This window comes from Rhinolophus sinicus, chromosome 15 (genome assembly GCF_057876585.1).
Source record: "Rhinolophus sinicus isolate RSI-liver-muscle chromosome 15, RSI-T2T, whole genome shotgun sequence".
NCBI classification, from domain to species: Eukaryota; Metazoa; Chordata; class Mammalia; order Chiroptera; family Rhinolophidae; genus Rhinolophus; species Rhinolophus sinicus.
Window position 1 is genome coordinate 133,795,017 of NC_142515.1, and position 23,533 is coordinate 133,818,549.

General features: G+C 45.8%; 1 protein-coding gene across 33 annotated transcripts in view; it reads left to right on the forward strand.

Annotated features, from left to right (window-relative positions):
* Positions 1–23,533, forward strand: part of ANK2 (ankyrin 2) — a 359,674-nt gene that overhangs the window by 223,450 nt on the left and 112,691 nt on the right. For 22 of the 33 annotated variants that reach the window (XM_074338609.2, XM_088792641.1, XM_074338600.2 and 19 more), the window contains 6 exons: positions 2,525–2,623; positions 4,202–4,303; positions 15,605–15,703; positions 19,355–19,540; positions 20,543–20,566; positions 22,976–23,074. In XM_074338609.2, coding sequence (XP_074194710.2) covers positions 2,525–2,623; positions 4,202–4,303; positions 15,605–15,703; positions 19,355–19,540; positions 20,543–20,566; positions 22,976–23,074 — 609 coding nt within the window. The remainder of the gene's footprint in view (positions 1–2,524; positions 2,624–4,201; positions 4,304–15,604; positions 15,704–19,354; positions 19,541–20,542; positions 20,567–22,975; positions 23,075–23,533) is intronic. The other 11 variants (XM_074338595.2, XM_088792646.1, XM_088792642.1 and 8 more) reach the window with 2 other exon arrangements.

The window sequence follows — 23,533 nt, forward strand, 5'->3', positions numbered from 1 at the left end:
CGTGATACCAGGAGATACTGAGTCAGGGAACGAGGAGAGACATCACTGGCAAACCTGGAGGAGACGTCCTCCTTCTCCTGGTCCTTCAGCGATGACAGCTCAGAGGCCAGGGGTGCCACCCAGGCAGGTGTGATCTGTATGGGGTTGAGGGGGTCAGGGCTCCCGAGATCTTAAGGTGGGAAATCCTCTCTGTTTCTCAGCTGGTGATTTCAACTTACAGGTTAAACTTTTTTTAAGTTAAATAAACATAGACATCAGATAAAATAATTTCTAAAAATTAAATGTGAGCTAATGGGAAAATTCTAATGGGGTGTAAAAGTCACCAAAAAGGACCTTTTTTAAAACTGAAAGAGAATCGCAGAAGAGCAAGTGGTGCTTCTGTGCCTTCAGCCTTGGAGGGAATTCATAAAGGAAGGGTCGACCCGGAAGCCGTGCATGGAGTGATTTGGTTATTTGACGAAGCCCAAGCCCATGGTTTGCCCCTCAAGGGAGAACTTAGTGAATTACGTGGCATCAGATTTTAGACAGCAGATAACAATTCTGCATGGGTATGTCTAGTGGTTCCATGAGCAGGCCTCAAGCACCTGGGAAATATCTCCAAACCCAATATCTATTCCCATTTGGACAAAAATGCTGATCTGTGTATAGAACGCTTATAAACTCTGGGGACTCCACAATCATTTTCTTTCAAATACATTAAATAGTTTTGATTGTTTGCAAATGTCATTGTTACCAAAAAATCCCCTCTGTGCTCTGTTCACCCAACAGCCCTTCACCGGTAGGACTGTGCTAGGCCTGGGGCTGAGTGCCAGGTGTCACAGGACTAGGGGGTCGCAAAGGGCCTCCCAGGTTCTAAGACCTCAGACGGAGACAGAGGTTGGAGTCCAGGAAAAGGAAAGGCCACTTCTTACACTAAGCACCTTAAAATGTAAAATTCTTTAAATGTTAGTTTGCTTGGCCATCTAGACAACTCCCAATGATTGGAACATTTGATTTTTACTGACTGAAATAATGGAGCCACTCTCCAAAAACACCTATGGAATGGCTCATGATATAGAGTAAAAGCTTTCTTCCCATAAACAACTTAGGAAAACCAATAAATAATATGCCATACTGAAGAATACATCAACAGATGTCAGGACAGGTAAAGGCTCTTGCTTACCACTAGGCTTACTTATCTCCTTGACAATTCCTACCCTATGATCTGTCAGAGTGAGTTTGTGACATAAATTAGGCCTATCTAAATTAAGTACTTCCTGTTACCAGACAGATTGGGTGTTGGATAGTTATTTCAGAAAAGAACTTGAAAATGTAACACTTCCCATGGTCTGGCAAAGGGAGTGCAAAGTAATGTTTGTTGAATCATTTCTCGCACCATTGACATCATGGTGGAACTCGGGTCGTAAAACACCATCTTTTTCAAGTTTTTATTGTTGGGTCATTTACTAAGTTTTCTAGGAATAGAATATTAGGTTGGTACAAAAGTAATCGCGGTTTTTGTGATTATTTTTAAGCTGTTAAACCGCGATTACTTTTGCACCAACCTAAAAATACATTTCGGAAGTGCTTTAAGCCTGTTGTTTTGTGCCAGTAAACACGGAAACCATGACCTGTGCACATTGATAGTACACCTACTCGTGTGTCGTCTACTCACAGATAATATGTGTGAGAAACCAGGGCCATGCTCTGCACAGAAGAAAAACAAGTGTGACTTTATTTTTGAGTCAAATGTAAAAGCCTGAGGACTCTCCTTAAGAAAATCACTAAGTATCAGATGTACAAAGACCACAACAGACTCTGCCGTATGGAGTTTGTGTCTGTTTGGTTCCCCTTATGTGTACAGCAAGCCCAGCTTCCACACTTCATGTCAGTGTAGTGTGTGCAGACGGCACATGCAGTGAAATCTCCAATAACTTTTTTCAGTGCTATGGTGAGTGATTAATTTTCCAGGGATTTGTAATAGATGGGTAGGAACCAGGCATTGCAGTGCTCTGAGAGACTCAAAGATAAATTTTAACTTTTAAAAAAGAACTCAGATGAGTCCCGTCGTGCTCAGTGTTGTTTAAGCAGTATTGTCATTGCGAAGTTGTCACCTCAGAAATTGTTCTATGGCTTTTTCACTGCTTTTTATGAAAAGGACATTTCTCTCTCCCATTTATTAAAAAGAAGATTTATTTAAAGCTATCTGTGTTCTAGAAACTGGACAGAATTCCATTTCTGGCTGGCACAATAAATGATACAGTTGCTTATTTTTTTTTCAATATGAAAGTATTTTGATATTTCTTAGTTTAAAAAGTTGGTTTACATGACGTTGCCTAATCCACATTTCTAATGAATATTCACCTCTTTGCCTCTCTGATTCCAAAACCCTGGGACTTAGTCTCTCTGAATGCAGTAGCTTCCAGCTGTCAAAGAAAGAGCTGTGGGGACCGCATGGTCAGTCTGCATCTGGGCTGTAGCTGCTGGGGGGTCACAGCCGTCGCCCTCACACTCCCTGCTCTGAGGCCTGTTTCTTCTCCTTCAGAATGGACTCAATGCTCTGCACTTGGCCGCCAAGGAGGGCCACGTGGGCCTGGTCCAGGAACTGCTGGGAAGAGGGTCTTCCGTGGATTCTGCCACCAAGGTACTGCTCATACTGGGGTCCTTTCCTCAGAAAAGCGCCTTTCCCTGTTCTCTGGAACACCAGGTTCTTACCAATGAAGACCTGAAATAGAAACTTTCCCATTAAACTTGGCAAGTTTGAATTTTAGGGACGTATCAGGCATGAGACAATTCTGTGGACCTCGTTTCTAATATTTTGGGCATTTTTCCTTGATTCCCACAGAGACGAGAGTAGTATATATATAATCCTCTGCAGACGGTAGCTCCTACTTTCCTAAGGTGAATTCATGTTTTAAACTAAATTTGTATAGTGAACATCTCAATGGAAATGAACAAGTAATTTTCATGCTTTAATTCAGTTGTGTGTTTTCATGTATTTATTTAGCTTGGTAAGAGACTATATAGAATCCCTTATGCTCTAATGGCAAAGAGATTTGGGGTCCTGGATTGCATTATTAGGGTAAAATTAGATTTTGTCACTGTAATGTATGTTTGTGAAGAAACTGACCCATTTCTAAGGAAATGGATGAGATGCTTGGTACACTAGAAACGTGCTCCCTTGTTGATTCTGCTTTTGCTGAAATATATTTGAGCCGTGTGTTTGGGGAGTCATTTCAGAAACAACAGATATTTTAAAAAACATCACCACTGGTGACAAATCTTTGTCTTTAGAGGGTGAAATTTTAACTTGCAAAAAACCAGTAGCGAGTCAGAGCGAGCCTGCAGACCAGGCCTGCAGGGGGATGACCGTGGCTCTGGCGGCCGTGCGCGAGGCGGGCAGTCCGGCCTGGAGCTGGGCGTTCGTGCCATCAGGGCCAGACAGGAGGAGCTGGACGTGTTAGAACAGGGCCGTGAGCCTGGATTTCAGCTCGTGCACAATTGCACAGCGCAGCTGGCCCTGCTCACAGTGTGGGACACAGCAGTTCTGGGGAAATTTAAAAACCAGAAAACAGACCTCAAACTCTCTGGCAATTCCAAAGACGTTAAAATATACGATCACTATGTGCAATAAATTCCTTACTTGGGACATAAAGAAGGAATAAGGCTTTTACTAACGTTTGTCTTGATCACATCAAGTAAATGTTAAATAGTTGGTGTCAGTCAGAATGTATATCGGACTGTTGGCTCCCCCTGAGTAGCCCGTATCAATATATTCACTAAACCAACCACTCTTTGGTTGCTCAAGTGTCTCTTGCTGTTTTATTTTATCCTTCCCTTGAAGCTCTTGATATTTTAAATTATGGGTTCCCTTTAAATCACAGGTTATAACTGTAGAATTTTAGGTCCAGAAAGAACTCACACTTCATGAACCTCATGTAAAGGGGGCAGCTCAGCCCTCACAGCATCTGTGAGTGGCGGTGGGAGCCCAGTCCCGCCATGTCCGGAACTGACACCAGACTTGTGACAGACAGAAGAGGACACCACGGGATGGTCAGTGTCTGGATGGTCAGAGGTGATCTCTCCCAAAGGCTGGCTGCGATCATGATAGAGGGACAAGTTCTAACCTCCTGAAACAGTCAACAAAATGGAAAATACCTGTACATTTTGATTTCTACAAAATTTGGAAACTGGTAACCTTTTCTGTTTGGTTTCTTTAAAGCAGAAGGGGAACACTGCTCTCCACATCGCATCTCTGGCGGGACAGGCGGAAGTCGTCAGAGTTCTCGTCAAGGAGGGAGCCGACATCAACGCGCAGTCTCAGGTAAGAGACCCACATGTTGCTGTGAGAGCCCGTGAGTTAGCACAGCTTTGTGGGCTTGATGGAAGGGGCCTGGCCAGTACTCGGGTAGGTGGATTTACTATCGGTTCTTCTGTTCTTTATTCGGCCAGTTATTTTGTTAACTCATGCTATGACAGTTCTTATTTTTCTGATGGCTCATGATTGCCCTTTTAATATAACTGAAAATTTGTCATGTGCACAGTTTATCACTGACTTTAAGTGCATTGAAAGAGAATAGAAAGTGTTTTTCCAGAGTGACAGTGCCATCTGTGAACTGTGAATTATTCATGCAAGCTCTGTGTTGCTATATAGAAGTATTTTCTCTCCTTAAATTTAAAAATCCTCAGAAGGTTAGTATTCCCGTGGGGAATCTGCTGTAAAGTGGAATCACACTACCTCATGACATCATACCCGAACGTGGGCTTTCCAGAACTCCTGAGGAAAACAGGAAAACTGGAGCCCCACAGCCTGTGACGCACACAGTGGCAGTTACACAGGGTAGGAAGTGTGTGTTCTCAAAATAAAATTAAGAAAAAGTTTAAAAGAATAATCAAAATGCATCATACTGTAAACCTTGTCCCTGTATTTTTTTTCTGGTGAGAAGGGGAGGAAATACTGCTTTGCCCAAAGCTTCACTCTTGGAATCCATTATGTGCTTACGTAGAAATTGAGGTGCATGTCTTCATAACCAAATCCAGTCCTCTCTAGTTTTCAAGGTTTTCAGCCTTTCTGTTAACATGGGCCACACCACGGGAGCCACTGGAAAACAAACCAGCTCCGTTCCAGCCGTTCTTTGGGACAGTGTCACCGGCTCCCAGGGCCTTTGTACGGGAATGTCTGTTTCCCATACTGGTCATTCACTCATCACGTAGATGTGGCTCTAGTTGTGTAAATGGATCCACAAAACACTAAAGGGCAGAGCTCAGAGTCGCCCTGTTTTCTACAACTTCAACTATAGGGACGAGTCTGCTGAGATGGTGGCAGACAGGACATTATCTATTTTTATCGCTGTAATATCAAACTTTTAAGTAACCACATTTCCCCTTTACAACCCAAATTTTTAGTTAAATACACATGAATATTTTAATATTTATTGAGACTGTATCACACTCTAAAAATCTTTATTAAGTGAAAAAAATTTACAACTTGGTGCCATCTGTAAGGAAGTCCTGTCTGTCCCATGAAGCTCTAAACATCCAGCGAGAGAGCCGCAGAGTTTCCCTGTAGCCAGAGGCTCTTCCTGCCCCAGATCAAGGCTCTGAAACTGCAGCCCGTGGTCACCTGTGTGGCTGGAGGGAGCTCGTTTCTGTCCCCCCCCCTCCCCAGGGTCCTGACCGTTCTGGGTGGCATCTGAGCCTTGCTGTCCTCACAGGCTCTCAGACGGTGCTGGGAGGATGTGAGGGAGAGCCCCGCGTAGGAATGCGCTGCCCGACAGCTTGGTGTGGCCCGAGCCCAGCAGGGTCAGCAGTTTGCGAGCTTAGGGAGCACGTGCTGGACATGGAGGCCCGGCCAGTCCCACAGCCTGTAGGTCAATTTGACAGGACGGCCATGAAGATGGTGTTGTTAGCATCTGGACGGGCCATGGTTCCTCTTCCAGGAGTGACTAGTGGGACATAGTGATTTCACATATTGTCGTTAATCTTTTTGGGCACCATATTCCGTTAGCTCTGTTTAAGATTTATATTGTAGAGAATCCTGACAAATAGCCTCAACCTGATTTTTATATTGTGATCAAGTTTTAGAGTGAGAAAAGTCAATAATTAAAATTGAGGATGATTTTCTCAATGCCTAAGTCATTTCATAAGGCCTGTGACATCATTTGCTATGTTGGACTTAGGTAGCCAGCATGCCGATTACCAACAATTACTATTACTTAGAATATTTTATAATTTGATGATTGAACTTAAAATATGTGGCTTTATATAAAAGGGTGATTCTGTGGCTCTGGTATGAGAGCAAAGGCTCGCTTTTAAGGAACATTGGACAAGAGTCCTTCTTCGCCCACAATCTCGTTGGTCCTGTCTTGTTTAAGACACAGATTTCCGCTGTGACGACAGTGAACGTCAGGTCAGTGGGTGGGAGCCGCTTTCTTCGAGAACCAGGGAAAGGGCCCAGGAGTCCTGGACTGTGCTCGGAGCACACTTGCTGCTGCTGCTCTCTGTGGGCGTGAGCACAGTGTGTGCAGGGCAGCCCGGGGCCGGGAAGGGGACCACGGGCGCTACTGTTGAATTAACACTTTGTAAGCGGGCATTTTCCCGCCAAATCGCGTCGTAACGCGGGGCTTTTTTGACATTTTCTTGCCAAAATTAGACTTTCCGTAAAATATTCATATCTTTCGATCTATTTGATATTTTTCTATGAAACTTTCAGTGTTTTAGTTTAAAAAGAGGTCTCTATTTATTTACTTTGCAAAATTTTTGCCGGTTCCAACTAGAGGCGATATGACGAGTTTACTCGTTTCCTTTAAGAAGTGAGAGAGTCTCTGACAGCCTCCGTGGAATAAATGTTCAGTAAATGCTTACAGGGCTCGTGGTTCTTGGAGACATCCTGCCTTCTCACGTAAACTGTGAGACGCACGTGAGTGTGCCTTCCCACGACACAGTGTGATGTGGTGGTCAGTGTCCGTAAGCCATGGAGAATTCCAGAACCTCCACTAGGAGCAGTTTAGCATTTTCAGTACAATTCTGTGATGGACGTAGCAGCCCCCACAGGAGTGTGCGCCCGCGGGGGCGCCAGTGGGGGCAGCGCCATGCTGGTGCCGAGTGCTGCCCGGGCGTCCCCGTGGCTGTGTGGGGTCTCCTGGGTTCAGCGGCCTGCAGAGCTTAGGCCCTGGGGACAGCTGTTGGGTACAGTGATGGGCTGGAAGTCATATTAGAGTGACTGGAGGTGGCCGCTTGCTTCCTGAAAACACAGGCACTCTGAGCAAACTTTTTCCTGGCATCTTATCATCCTCTAAACTGTCCTAGGTAAATTATGCCAATGCTTTCCAGCTCTGTGTCCGGGCATTTGTTGTCACCTATATAACCTGTACTCCTGTTAGACTCAGAGATACGAACCTTCAAAAATTGTACCAATTATGTATTATGAAAGAAATTATTCTTTGAAAAAGTTTTTAAAGTTTTCTCAGAGTGATGAGTTCCTTCAAATGCTTGTAGCACTTTTTACCCGTTGGTATGTGCCCATGTTGGATTTACTTTTTAATGTATATCTACAACTTCTGCCAAGTAGTAAGCTTCTTGGGGGCAGGTAATTTTTCTCACACTTCTTTATAGTTTTCGGATTTAGCATAACGCTCATGGATACGTGATTGGAGACAAATTAGTGCGAGACCTAGCTTTGTGAGTATTCCATCATTCCTCACAGCGGAGCTAATGGCAATAAAAGGACAAATAATGACATGGCTGCCAGTGTCATGCCCGGCCTTGCTCTGTCCTTATCGATGACAACAGAGACAGAGATGGCTCCTTACTTCTCATCCAGGTGACACTGCTTCCCCTGGTTCCCATAAGTGCTCTGTCCTCACCGCGGAGCCCAGGGGGCAATGATGGAACCCCTTTTCCACCCGGCCCAGACCCTGTGAAGGTCCCAGTGAGCTGCCTCTCCTGACGGGAGAGCCCGTGCAGAGCTCTGAGGTGCAGGGTGGGCACTCAGTGTTTTGTGAGCTGTAAATGTGACAGCTCTGTCAGGAGACCAGGACAGGAAGAGATTTTGCTGTTGCTGCCAAGGAAATCTGGCTGGGAATTTCCTCTCCTTAATTTTCTCCAAAAAATGTGACTTTGCTCCTCATATGAAAGTATTTTTCTTTTGTATCTTTATTATGTTCTCCATATATAAAATCCTTATGTCAGAATGACCAGTGTATTAAGGCAAAGTTACCTTGAAAATATCTGGTTTTTGTCTCTCCAAAGCAAACTGGTTTGTGTTATGTGTATCTTAGTATAATTGAAAAAAGTAAACTGGGTGCTAGAATGGAAATGGAAATACCTCCGTAGAGGGGAGGCTGAGTGAACTTGTGGAGCTTAGGGACAGTGACACCTGTGGACAGTAGGTTTCCACCTTTACCTTATGTAGTGGCTGGAGGCTGTGACGTTTGCTTTCCCTGATAGTTGTAGAAAGAAAGGAAATGCGATTTCAGTAGAAGAAAGGAAGTGTTTGCAGCTCCCACGAGGCCCCTAAGCAGTGTGTGTCCAGGGAGCTGACTGGCTGGGAATAGAGTCCGGACATCACAGAAGCACAGCCAATGGTAGCATCTGGCTCTCAGACCCGTCAGGTTAAAGTGTGTCTTCATGGGCGATTTCATCTCCTATCTGTATGATGATGTCAACAGCAAGGACAGTTACTATCTTTTGGGATGTGGGGAAATTGAGGCACATGTGGGTAAACCAAGGTCTTGTAACAGGCTAGGGATGGAGCCACAAGCCCACGGACACTGGGTGTGGATTCCTTCATGCCAGCAGTCCTTGGGTCCCCCTGCACTGCCCCACCCCTGCCACGCAGGAGGCCCTGGGGCTCTGCCCGCCGCCCATGGGAGTGGCCCCAGCTCAGGCGCCGGCCACTCTCAGAGCCCTTTTGCTAAACACACTTCTGAACACATGGAAGCTTTAAATACACTTTCTAAACTGTGGTTGGCGATGTCGTTTTGAGTCATTGTTCTTGTCCAGGCCGACATTGTTCTACTTTTTCTTGCAGTTTCTTTCTTTCTTTTTTTTTTAAATTTTACTGAGGAATACTGGGGAACAGTGTTTCTTTCCAGGACCCATCAGCTCCAAGTCATTGTCCTTCAGTGTAGTTGTGGAGGGCGCAGCTCACCTCCAAGTCCAGTCGCCATTTTCAATCTTTAGTTGCAGGGGGCACAGCCCACCATCCCATGCGGGCATCGAACCGGCAACATTGTTGTTGAGAGCTTGCACTCCAACCAACTGAGCCATCCGGCCACCTTTTCTTGTTTGCAGTTTCTTGTGTTCAGGTCCTTTCATAGGGACTCCAGAAACACATTTTTTTCCCCATCTTATTTTAATGGTGAGTCCAAATAAGATATTCTGATTTGGTATTCTTGATATCACATTTTACTGAAAATATACTGCTATTTTTCTTGAATCCTTTTGTCTGTTTTATGCTCACCACTCTTTCTTATTTCAATCTGGAAATTTTATTTTAAAATAGACTTTCCTGTTTGTAACAGAAACATGATTTGGATGTTATTTTATTCACTTTCAGATTTTCAGACCCGACCATTAATGCCCATTGCAAGATTACGTGACCATTGATTACACTCCCAGAATTTTATGGGTGCATATACTCACTGTATGCGGTGACCAATCTCTTTTCAGGTGTAGCTCTCTGTAGCTTTTTTCTTCATTGGCTCTTAGTCATTGTCACAAACCATTTGAACTGGGCTATGAAGAAGAAGAAAGGCTACACAGTTGGCCTGTGTGCCCACTACACGGAATCGTGTCCATATGGCCACAGAGCCGTCCTGGCTCTGGGAATGACACTCATCATGGAACATTCTGTTCTCTCTCTCGCTCTCACAAACACACAGTAAGATGGGTAAGATGGGATCCATGTTCACAGATTCAAAAAAAAGCTTTTGTTGTCAGCTGTTTTTTTTCCTCCAAGTCTATACATATAGTTTTTTCTTGAGACGTTTCTTGTTTTAGTGTTGAACTTACCATCTTTGAACTCTCTGAAGTTCAGATGGACTGATGGACTTGTGTCTGACCAGGGAGACAGAGAAGCCAGGACACTTATGTTGCCCTTTGACTCTGAAAATCAGCTCATTGGGTGACTACAAGTTTGTAAGAGTGTCTGTGTCCGTCAGCATTCCAGGTTAACCAGGGGACGTCTGCTTTCTCCATCCTCCATTCTCCCATAAGCATGGAAAAATGGTGAGAATTGATGTCTATAAAATTTTGTGTAGAATGGAATTATTATCTCATGTCCCAGTAGAATTCCAACGTTAAAATTACTAGTCTGGTAAACACACACACACACACACACACACACACACACACACTCACACACACATATCTGAAAAGCATGATGAAAAGCATTGTCATCTGCAATAAAATAAAGCAATTTTTAAATTTTTGAAATAAAATTAATACTGATATTTTGTCTCTATGCTCATTTATCTGGGGACAGGTGGTGTGGAAAGGCTGAACACTAGTTGTCATTTTGTCCTGAAACTTGAAGGAATTAGGGCACAAACATCATCAAATCTAAATCTTTGGATTATCACTTTGGAAGCCTATCCAAGTCTAGTATTGCATTTTAAAGGAACTAAGTTTATAGTAAGACAAGCCTTTTGGGAGAAGAATAAAATGGCACACATGGCTCTAAATTTCTCTTAGTAGGACAGACTTGAAATTTCATACAGAAGGCCCATCTTTTTCTATCCTTCTGAGTTAAATTGGATGAGGAGCTACTCTGGCAATAGTATTATAGTTAGAATGGTTCCGAGCAGTCTGCCTCTTACCTCGGACCTCACAGCACAGTGTGTGACTTCCACAGCCAGGACGCTGGGTGAGACCGTCGGGAAGACCTCCCAGCCATGGTCCTTCAAGGCAGACATCACGAACAGAATGCAATGTGGAAATAGAACACTAAGTGAAGCTTGGTAATGGAGAACTACTGGAAACCATCTATTCCTCCCTGGCTCAGCAGGTGTTTGGGTATCACCGTGAGCTCTAATCCTTCTGGAGGTACCATGATGGGGTCGGGGACAACCTGAGAAAATGATGACTGAACTCTCTTTCTCTCTTTCTGTCTCTGTCTTTATAACTCACAGATTTTTTTTCAATTTAATTTTTCCAGCTTTTATCAAGGTATAATTGACAACAAAATTGTAAGGTATTTAACAAAACATAATGATTTGATATATATATTCGCACTGTGAAAGAATTTCTCCCTCGAGTTAGTATACACACCTATCACTTCACATCTTTCTTCTTTTTTTTTTTCGTGAGAACATTTAAGTTCTCTTCTCTTAGCCAATTCCCATTATACCGTGTTATCAGCCCGTCACTGTGCTGTGCGTTAGATCCCAGACCTTATTTATCTCATAACTGAGAGTTTGGGCCCTTGTGCCAACCTCTCCCCACCCTCCAGCCCTTGGCAACCACTTTTCTACTCTCCATTCTATGAGTGCAAATTGTGTATTTGTTTTTAGAGTCCTCACATAAGTGACCCCACACAGCATTTGTCTTTCCCTCTCTGGTTTAGCTCACTCACATCACGCCCTCCAGTGAGTGTTCTCTCAAAGGAATGGGTGTGAGAACCGCCGTGGGGGAGGTGAGATCGTACACGCAGAGTGGGAACAGGAAGTGGAAGCGTGGCCACGTGAGGCCAGGCAGGAGACATGTCCCACAGGGATGGAGCCACGTGAAGGCTTGTGTTGTGAGGTGTTTATTGTGAGCCGATAGGAGTGTGGACACCAGCCTGGAGGAGGCCCCGGTGGATGCAACACTCACTGTTAGGAGACCATCGCAGGGTTCCCTCTAGAAGCAGGTGGTGCTACTTAGAATGAGAGCTGGTGTTCGGGGGCTGGAGGAAAGAGCCTGCTTGAGAGAGAGGCGGTGCTGACGTCAGAGCACCTGGGAAGTGAGGAAGAGGTGGTGACAGGTGACTTCCGCATTTCTCCCTCACCTGGCAGGGTGGCGAGAACACGGGATGAGGACTGGGTTTGGTTTGGTTTGGTTTGGTGGGAAGGAGGGTACAGCTCATGAGTCGTGTGTAGACGTCCAGCAAGAAGTTTACGGGAATTCCGAGCCAGGTCTGGAGCTCAGCGGAGAATTCTGGGATGGACGGTAGACATGCTGGGTCTCCCAGCCCAAGTGGCTGCAGGAGCCGTGGACTTGAATGAGACTGCTGAGGGTCTGAGCTAGAGGCAGAGGTGGAAGAGGTCTGGATTGTCAGGAAAGCTTTCTTATTGAAGGAAATAGTGATGAAGAAAATTTGGGATATATGGGGAAAAAAATTTTTTTTTAAATGATAATAATTGTCCAGAGGATGCTGGGTCCTTCCTGTAAAGTGAGTGAAAATAGTAGGCTTGGAAGAGTTGCACTGAGAGCCAGTTAAGAGCAGTGAAATTGGCATTTGGTGCCCATGTGGACCGGCTCCGGCTTATGGAACAGTGGTGCATAAAAGGCAGGGTCACTGTGAGGATTGAAGGAGGTGATGGACTGTTTGAGGCCGGCAGGCTCCACCAAGAAATGGTCTCTCAAGCAGTGCCGCCTGTGACCCCGGATGGGGACGCACTGCCCAGTGACAGATGGCCTTCCAGTTTCGGCCTGTAAAGGTGCTTACAGCTGAACACCCTGATTCTGTACTTACGTGATTTAGTAAATCTTTACGTGCCACAACCAAGACAAAGACATTGCCTGTGGGCACAAACCAGGACTTACCCTTCGCAGTTAGACCGGTGAAGACTGTCCTTTGGAAGCACAAAAGTTGTTATTATCTCAGTCGCCATGACAGTGGTTGTTTGGGGCAGACATGCTCCTGGAAACCCATCTGACCAGTCAGCCTGGTTGTTTGTTTCTGGGGACATTTTGAAGCCGACACATCCAGACAGGACAAAGAATATATTTTTGTTTGACATCTGGATGGGCCAGACCTCTGTCCTGTTGTGGGTGAGCTTTGAGGAATACAGTCTTCCCTCCAAATGACTCAGGTCCACATTGTAGCTTTTCTGTTTTGAGATCAAGGCTCTGTGCACCAAGACTTTTTAAAGTGGATCAAACACTTTCAGAAGGAAAGTACCCTCTAGGTGGAGCTCGGCGGTCTCTGTCTCAGTAAGGATGTCTGTCACCCCATTTCCAGGAGCGGGGCTCAGCCTTGCCACTGCAGATGCAATTGTAGTGCGTTTGTCTGGATGAGGACTGTCCCCTGACACAGAGACCCCTCAAGGGACAGACCCAGGCACTTCACACAACCAGCTTGGTGTCCGCTGTCCCTTGTATGAGGTCCAGATTCTATATGGCAGCCAGCACGTGTCCTCTGATTTCAAAAGCATGACAGTCTCCCCATCTGTCACATTTCCCTCTTTCTGTGGCTGCCCAATTCCAAGTTCTCTGTCACGGCACTGAGCTGCTTCTGGGTCGTGCTTGTCACCACCCGATTCTTGCTGCTAACGCTGTTTCCACCGTCCCTGATAGCCATACCCTGATGATCGATGTAGTTTTAACTATATGTATATAGAAATCATTTGCGAACATACTAGTATTTCCAGGTATAAGTGATGAATAAATACCTCACAGCACTCTCCGTCTATGTGAGCGACGGTCCCAAGTGTGGTCTGCGTGAGTTCTGGGTCATTACATGGCCAGGATGCGTTCTCCCAGGTTCTGTCGTTGGCAGGCTGAGAACTAGCACGTGCTGAGCACCTGTTAAGTCCTGAGTGTGTCACGTGGGGCTGGCTGACTTGTGTGGCCATCTTTCCTTTCTCGGTCCTCACACCCTCTGGGAGCCCTGCCCCTCCAGCAGCTTGGGGAAGAACTTTGAAGGGGTCAGTCTGTACCAACCCCACACTCAGGAAGGGAAGAGCTCCACATTGTGGCTTTCATTGCCCTCAAACTATTCTGTCGCTCAGACATTACTGAATCTCTTTGTGTGCCCAGTCTTGTTCTCATTTCTCTTGGCATAACCAGTGCACTGCAACGTGCAGTGGGACCTTGCTTAGCTCTCACACTGCTGACATCACACAGGAGGTAGGAATAGCACCGGGGTGATCACTACTGCGTGACTGAGAAAACTTACAGCAAATATTTTGGAATAAAGGAGCAGGACACTTTTAATTTGCAAAATTAAGAAAAAATGTTGAGTGGCAATGGGGTGTGTGTATCTGCTTCCTGCTCTCGACTGTGTGTTTTAGTTTCTGAACCGGTGCACAGAGTTCGCTCATCATTAAGTGACAGAAAATGATTGACAATGCTGAAGGGAGCGATCATTTCGTTTCATACAGTCACAGACTTTCAGGGTCACGTCTCGGCATTAAAGGATGCCATCTGGTTGCCTCCTGTGTTTCCTAATGAAGCTCAGGCTGGTCGTGCAGTTGTTGGCGGGACTAAAGGAAGCATGGCCTTCGATGAGTTGGCCCAAGTGAACCATGTGGTGTTTGGACGTGTTAGGTGCGTTTCAAAGACTTGGAGCAGCATTTTATTTTCTCAGAGACAGTTGGGTAGAAGTAAGAAACCTGTTTGGTAATCATTAATTTACAAATTTTTTTGGTATAATGTGCAAGAGAAGTAAAAGAGTTATAGCTTATTTTGACTATTTTAATTGGGAGAGTCAAAATTCTTTGATTCTTATTATGTATACATAATAAGTAGAGAGAGAGATATATATATATATCTACTCAACCTCAAAATAATAAAACAATAAGCAATTACATTATTGCTGTGGCTTAACTCAAAACAATGATTTCAGGTTTATGGATCTTGCTGCCTCCGGGGGACAGAAGACCACCCTCCAGTGGTTGTTATTGACTTAGTTTTCTCAGTGTCGTGCGCCTCTCCACAGTCGTCAGTGTCTTTGCTTTTGGGGGTGACACGTTTCCTTTTGCTTCTAAGCTGCTTGGTCATTTATGAAGTTGCTTAAAAACACACAGTTTTAAAGCACTCGTTATCTCTGCCACACAAACTATTACATGTTAAGGGTTGAACCTAGTAATCTGTGTTGTTCAGTCATTTGAAGGTCTAGAAAAATTTATTTAAAGAAAATGTATCAGCAAATTAATATCCATTCAATTTTAATATAAGATATTCCATCTCTGATGCTGAGACATTTTCATTATTTCTATAGAGAGTAATCAGGGCACATAATCAGCCTTGAAAGGTGCTGACTAACTTCTTGTACAGATAATGGGGTCTGTTTAAATAGTTTATGAGTTGGTACATACAGAAAACACTATATAATAGTATTTTACATGTTTACTATATATAGTGAGAATTCCATATGCTATAGAATATATAGATACTAAGATACTAAACAGTCTAACCCAGTGTCCGGTGCTAAGAATTGTGCATCTCTGGTGCTGAAATGCAGACAGGAAATGAGGTAGATGTTCCTTCTATGTCTTTTTCTCCTCGCTCTTTTGTACGCTGTGCATGGGGATTGCTTTCACAGCAGTAAATCCATGTGTCATTTCTTCAATGTGAAGGTATGCTGTGTGTCCGCATTTCAGAGGTTGCCTCCCAGCATTCGCTCTTTCCTTGTCCTGTTCTCTTCCCGGTTTAAATGTCACAGATGACTGACGATGTCTTTTTTATTGTCTGTCCTCAGAATGGCTTCACTCCTCTGTATATGGCCGCCCAAGAGAACCACATCGATGTTGTAAAGTATTTGCTGGAAAATGGAGCCAACCAGAGCACCGCTACCGAGGTGAGGCTGCCTGCCACAAGCGCCCATCGTCTCCGTGCCAACCACATGGGGCCTGCCACCCTGTCAAGAGCCCGTGGGAACCCAGTGTTCACGCTGTGGCCGGTCACACTGTTCATTAGCTTCCCCCTGACTTGGGGTTCACGTCACTGCATTCTCACATGGAATCACACTCCTGTCAGTTTGCCATTCCCTGGGGTGGGGAGCTTTATACTTTCTAGAAGCAGATTACAGTGAATCCTGCCCATCTCTTCCCACCAGTATTTTATCTTCATTAGGATCCCAAGCAGTTCCTTCCAGGAATGTTTTTCATGACCAGAAAGGACTCGTAGGTGTTTGTGTTAGCACAGCCTTATGGGGAATATGTCACCAAAAAAGCTGGTCCCATTTCCCGAAGCACAAATGGTGATTTGTAGTGTGTGACTGGTCACGGCCGCCATGGTGCATACCATGCAGTCACTCCCCGTTAGATGCTCAGGTCATGAGGTTGCAGTGGGCCACCATCCACGTCACTCCCCTTCCCCGCTGTGCCCTCCACGGCAGGACGCTGAGTGTTTTCCTCCTGAGTTCCGCCCTGGCATGGGGAGGAGCAGGTTTTTAAGGAATATTCCAGAAGCCTGTGAGTTTGGAGACATGCTGCAGGGGCCACTGAAGGTCGGGATGGGTGACACGGGTGGGGACCAGAGACAGTCCTCATGGGACAGGCCTCCCTTCGCCCCTCCAGCCAGCACATGCAAGCTTCATCTCTCCTGGTTCATGATCTGTGGCTCCACTGAGAAAACTTTGAAACTCTTGGCCTGGTGTTCAAGGTCACCCAGAAACTACCAAGATGATTTTCAGTGTCTAATCTAGCTTCCTTCCTGGAAAATTAAGTCTTTAGGTGAGATAAACAGGAACTTCCTCTACCCTGTATGGGGGGACATGTCATTACAATCGGGTAAATCCATGTCCATTCCCTTTGAGAGAACACTTTAAGGAGTTAGTTGCAGCAACTTTCTGACGGATGATTCTTATTAGTTAAAAAACCCCCAAGAAATTGCTGTTAGTGGGACTGTGTTTCCTGCATGGGACTGGACAATGCCCCTGTGCAGTGTGAAGCGATTTCACGTCCTCTGTCCAGCACCACAGATTCCCCCTCTGACCACATGGGCACAGCATGGTTTTCCTGACTGGGCCGTTTTTCCTGAGACACTAATTTTGTGCCTGCGTGGCGTGCAGACATTTCAGGCAAGCTCAAGGGAGATGGGAGATGACGGCAGTGCTTCATGAGCTCTGGGAAATGTACCAAAACAAGGCAACGTGTGTTTGTTTTCCTGTATTTCCTGGAAATCAGAGTCATTTACTTAGAGAAACCCTTATGCCTCAGAGTTCTTCCCCTCACTTCACACTTAACATCTCCCGTGTGTGCTTGGGGGACACCCGCCTCCTCATGGCCCTTCCGCGTGGCCCTGTTGCATTTCAGTCTGTCCCCAAATACCCGTTTCTGTGCCTTGCAGCGGCAGGGGCCTTGTTACACTGAGACTCAGAAAATTCCCCTCTCTCTTTCTTCTCCCCGAATGTTGCCCAAATTGAAGGCTAAAATTCAGTCTGTGCTTTCAGCAGATGCCCACCTCTAAGAAACAGAGAGGTCACGCTCCTAACACAAGCTGTCGCGGTGTCGCGGAGGGCAGGACATGCGCTGTGTGACGTCACACCCTGGGGTCTGTGGTGAGGTTACCTCGGGTTGTCGCAGTGCACACACTGACGTCAACGCATGACTCCCTTTCTGGCCACCGTGCTCCAGATGTGGGCAGTGCTCGGTCCGGTTTTGGGAGGCGCGGAGGGAGCTGGCCGCTGCAGGGGGCAGGGTCTCGCATCCCAAACATGTCTCTCTGGCACGAGGAGGATGTGAGGCTTGTTAATTTTGCGAAGCAGCAGACAGGCTCTGAAAACCAAGGAGAAGCTCCCCTCCGTAAAAGACATCACATGGGTGTGGGGAGGGAACTCTCCACCTGTGACGTCCCCCTGGCTGTACCAGGAACCAGGTGACCTCATCTCTAGAAACGCTTATTAGTGAGAGGCAAGGACTCACCTGCATAACTACCACCCAGATTCCCCTGCTCATCTGTTCACCTCCCACGTGACTCCCCACACCCAGCATCTTCTGTCTTAGGGGTGTAGAGGTGGCTGCAGCCACTCTAGCGAGTTACTCAGTGTTCCTGGGGAGACATGGGTACAGAGGTATATGTGTTACTATACGGCTTGTTTTTCTCCTGCTAATGCCCTGTTTCCCCGAAAATAAGACCTAGTCGGACAATCAGCTCTACTGCATCTTTTGGAGCAAAAATTAACATAAGACCTGGTATTATATTATATTATATCCGGTCTTATAGTAAAATAATACCAGGTCTTATATTAATTTTTGCTCCAAAAGACGCATTAGAGCTGATTGTCTGACCAGGTCTTATTTTCGGGGAAACACATTGTGTCTCTGATCACAAGGGTCTCAGAAGAAGCCAGAGGGTGGGGGGATCATTGTTGCTCCTCCCTGTGTGCAGTGGGCTGTACCTGTGGGTGTGCAGTGGGCTGTGCCGTCCAGGTGTGTGTGCGTGCTCTCTGTGATGCTCTCATGACGACGAAACTGCCTAATGACGCCCGTCCCAGACACATATTTGAGATGTATGCTGGTAGTTAGGAGGTGCATGACTGTACAGTGGTACCTCGGTTTTCGAACATAATCCGTTCCTAAAGACGGTTCGAGTTCTGAAACGTTCGAAAACCGAAGCACAGTTTCCCCATCCCATAGAAAGTAATGCAGAATGGGTTAATACAGTCCAGACCTTTAAAATCAACCCCTAAAACTGCAAATTTAGCATGAATTTTACTATCTAATGATACCAACATCCATCAAATTTATGGCGTTCGTAACCTGAAATGTTCGTCAATGGAGACGTTGGAAAACCAAGGTACCACTGTATGTGATAAGCAGCCTCTTGTTTCCTCCTTCATAGGCTGTTTAATTTGTGCCAAAGAAAGTTCTAAGTTTAGGTTACTGTTTTTTTCTTACAAGACTACGTGCTTTACTCTTCCATTCTGTTAATGAATGTGCTTATTTAAAATTCTATTCTTATTAAAAAATTCAGTTTTTACTGTAGTGGTACATAGATAATGTGATACATTTTGGGAAAACGACCTTCCCATAAGTCTACAGTTATGGTGGAAGAAGATGTTTCACGAAAATGGAAACCAAAGGAAAGCTGGGATGGCTGTACTTAGACAAAATAGACGTTAGAACACAAACTGTCATGGGCATTACATAATGTTAATGGGGTTCATTCAACAAGAAGATACACCGTTTGTGATATTTATGGACCCAGCGTAGCAGCACCTAAATGTATAAACAAGTACCAGCAGACCCAAAGGGAGAGCAGAACAGCAGTCCAGTAACAGTAGGAGACTGTGACCCCCGCCTCAGCGGTGAGGAAGCCAGTTCCTGGCGTGTGCGGCCAACGACTGATCAGAACCCACTTCCATCTTCCCAGTAATGTTGATTCCTTTTGCGTTGCTTTTCGGTCTTACTCGTTACTGTAAAAATCTCATGTGCCATTGCCTGAGGTCGAACCCCAAGTCTGCCAAAGTCTGCAATGGATGGTTTTCCTTCTTGTGCTTCTCCAGGATGGCTTCACGCCTCTGGCCGTGGCACTGCAGCAAGGACACAACCAGGCAGTGGCCATCCTCCTGGAGAACGACACGAAAGGGAAAGTGCGGCTGCCTGCTCTGCATATCGCTGCCCGGAAGGACGACACCAAATCCGCAGCCCTCCTGCTGCAGAGCGACCACAACGCTGATGTGCAGTCCAAGGTAACGCGCGCAATGCCAGGTGGCGCGGGGCCTCGTGCTGGGGACGCCCCATGGGGGGGGCCTCGTGCTGAGGGACGCCCCGTGGGGGGGGCCTCGTGCTGGGGTCGCCCTGTGGGCGGGGCCTCGTGCTGGGGACGCCCGTGGGCGGGGCCTCGTGCTGGGGGACGCCCCATGGGGGGGGCCTCGTGCTGGGGTCGCCCTGTGGGCGGGGCCTCGTGCTGGGGACGCCCGTGGGCGGGGCCTCGTGCTGGGGACGCCCGTGGGCGGGGCCTCGTGCTGGGGGACGCCCCGTGGGGGGGGCCTCGTGCTGGGGTCGCCCTGTGGGCGGGGCCTCGTGCTGGGGACGCCCGTGGGCGGGGCCTCGTGCTGGGGGACGCCCCGTGGGCGGGGCCTCGTGCTGGGGGACGCCCCATGGGGGGGGCCTCGTGCTGAGGGACGCCCCGTGGGGGGGGCCTCGTGCTGGGGTCGCCCTGTGGGCGGGGCCTCGTGCTGGGGACGCCCGTGGGCGGGGCCTCGTGCTGGGGGACGCCCCGTGGGCGGGGCCTCGTGCTGGGGTCGCCCCGTGGGCGGGGCCTCGTGCTGGGGGACGCCCCGCGGGCAGGGCCTCGTGCTGGGGGCGCCCAGTGGGCGGGGCCTCGTGCTGGGGGACGCCCCGTGGGCGGGGCAGCGACGCGCAGCGGCTGTGGGCATCCACAGAGAGAAATCGCTTTCGGAGTGTCTCAGAAGGAAGGGGACTGCCCATAGGGACAGTAATGAAAGCGTTAAAGATACTTTTCTGCCCAAGATGAGGTCCAGCTTGTTAGAAATCTGCTGCTTCTGTTTAAAGTAAAATAATAACCGAATTAGAAAGAGGCGCTGGTACTATGCAGGTTTCTGAGTCTTCGCGGTGGAACTCACGCGGGCACGTGGGAACAGTATCCAGCTGCCGTGAGCAGGGTGGCTGTTTCCTTGATGGGCAATGTGTAATATCTTCCCTCTTTTTCCCACACAACACTGCTTCAGATGATGGTGAATAGGACAACTGAGGTACAGTATGTGGCTACCAACATATGCCTTGTTTTTGTTTCAGTTATTTGCCCAATTAGAATAAATGCTCACTAATTTATACTAATGATTGGAACTCCCATTAGTAGAAAGTTAATTTGGAAACTCAGTATAGTGTGTGAGTGTGTGTGTAAATGTGTGAGTGTGTGCGTGTCTGCACGTGCACGTGCGGGGTTCTCTCATTGACTGTTGCTACTATCGAGATGTACTAACACAGACATTGTTGAAAGTATAGTATAAAAACAAGCCTATATTCCCAGGCCAGTGGCTATTTGTGTAGGTTGATTGTCACTTTGACTGACTGACATCTCATCCGGTCTCTGGGTTGTGGACCTGCAGGGCTTTTAAACACTTAGTATTTACTGAGAGTAGTGTGTTTCTCTAACTACCATCTCGTTTATTAACAAGTTTACCCACTGAGATGTGATATATTTGGATTATCCATATCACTTCTCCGGTTCCATTGTGCATGGAGCTTCGGTCCGAGGTTTAAGAAGGCCCATCTGCTTTGGGAAATTGCTCAAGACGGGAACCACAGCAACTGATATCTTAGTTACTGATTTTAATACATTTAGTCTTTTTAGGTGACTTTTGGTGATTGTCTAAATACATTTTTGGAAACAGTATTGGCTCTAAACATTGTATTGAAAGCAGCAGTTTGGGTAGATTCGTGCTGAGTTAGAAATATTTCCTTGAGGACAAATGAGTGACAGGGAGCCCCCCCCCCCCCACACAGATGGTCCTGGAGAAGGTGAGCTGGGCCAGCACCCCAGGCTTCCCCCCAGGCTTCCCCCCAGGGCGCCACGGGGGGGGGGGGGGTGTTGGACAATAAGTGCGTTTTTGCAGTGAGGAGGATAATGTCATTGTATTTGAATAATCTGAGAAAGATTCACAATCACTATGTTTTCCATCGTTACATTATCACTTGAATAATAGATGTACTTCAGGACATGTCTGGGTGACAGGAACTATCCAGATAAAAGTGAAAGACCTACAGTCAGTCAGTTCCCAACTTAGAAACATTTGCCGTTTTACACGTTAACAGCCAGGGGGAAAACTGGCTTCTCTCTATTTTGACACGAGCATGTGGCATCATGTAGACACCAGATGCAAAGCGCACGGCTGCGGCGTGGGGTGTAGGGACCAGTCACTGGTCTCTGTGTCCTGCTTCTCTGCAGGCAGGAACTGTCTGCAGCCAATTTGGCCAACAGCGCAGAGCAATTTCTGTCACTTAAGACCTCTGGGCTCTTAGTTAGGCTGTTGTCAAGACAAAGTCACCCAAGTCTACATATCAGGTAAATAGAAAAGTAATAGTTGTGATTCACATAATAGTTCTTAAAAACTGGTCTCACATCAGAGTTCATTTCAAACAAAAGAGAACAGTGCAGAATCACCTCACAACTTCAGGTCTGCTACCAGTTTTCTAGGAACAGCCATTATTGTTCCTGTAACTTTTTATTAAGTAATGCATTTATGAAAGTTATAGAGCAAGGATAATACATTTTTGTGTACTTTAATAATAAAAGCTAATACTCTATTGTGAAAATGGCAAAAAATTCGAAGTTTTCATCAGAAAAAAAAAGGAAACACACTTTTCTTCTATTTAGGATTTTCTTCTCATTTTTAAACATTCTGAGAGTCACCGTTCTCTAATGCCCATATAACTGATTTAACCTGCTTATTTTATTTTATATTAATTTATTTTATTGATAAAATTTGATTTAAATAACATTAAAAATTGGGTTCAGCTGAATTTTTTTTCTTAATTTTATATTCATGTTGATGCTAAATATATCCATTTTTGTTTTTTAACTTTTTCCATTATAACAACATAGTCTGACTAAAGACAGTTGTTAAAGACAACAGATAGCAGATGTGTAAACGATGAGGCATGAATTGTACATCTTCTGTAAGCATTGCTTGCAGTCTTTTCATAGTTCCAAAGAAACAGCGTCAACCACTGCTGTTAATCACTTTTTTTAAAAGCATTAATTTTGTGTCTTTCTCTGAAGAAAACATTTTTTATTCATAATTATGTTATTCCTGTGGCTGAAACCTTATGTTGTTTAATTATATTCTGTTTTTCCCTAAAGCTAAACCAACTCAAGAAACATGGTTTTTTATAAATAAACTGATAAACAGATAAATAGATAAATTATTAAGGTAATTAGAAATAATGTTGCCAAGAAGCGTAGGATATTATTTCCCTGTTTATATGTTTAATTATTTACCCCCTCATACCATTAAGATGTAAGTCTCATTAAAGCGTTAAGTTCCTGGACCTCATGTGCATCAGGCAGACAGGTCCCACGCACATGGCGGTCCTCACTGACCCGTGACTGTAACACTGCAGGTGGAATGCTTTATGGCGCTGTTTCCTTTGCTTTCCAGAGCGGCTTCACCCCTCTGCACATCGCTGCCCACTACGGGAACGTCAACGTGGCTACACTGCTTCTGAACCGGGGCGCCGCGGTGGACTTCACGGCCAGGGTACGCGTGAGCACTTTCATTGTAGAAGGCGGTAAACGGGCACTTCACTGAGGTGAAAATGAACACCGGTGAAGGTTGTGTTTCTTTTTTCTTACCCTGATCTGTGCTAGAGGTATTAGACTTTCCTTTTTCCTTTTTTCTCTTTTGCAAATTGCAAAAGTCATCACAAGCCAACCAGCGAAAAATAAGAATGTTTAAATTCACATGCACACAAATCATTTTTAGGAGTTAAGGAGGATGTTAATTCTGACATCCGTGCGAGCAGTTATATTTAAAGATCGTGCCATGAATCATGAATGAGCAGCTTCCAGTCAATAACTAAACTGTTAAAACATTAAGTATAAAATATATATGTACATTTATACAAGTCTTCACAGTGGTTCTAGGGCACGCAATTTGACAGGGAATTTTTTAAATGAATTAAGAATTTGCTTATATAAAGATTCTTACCAAAATATG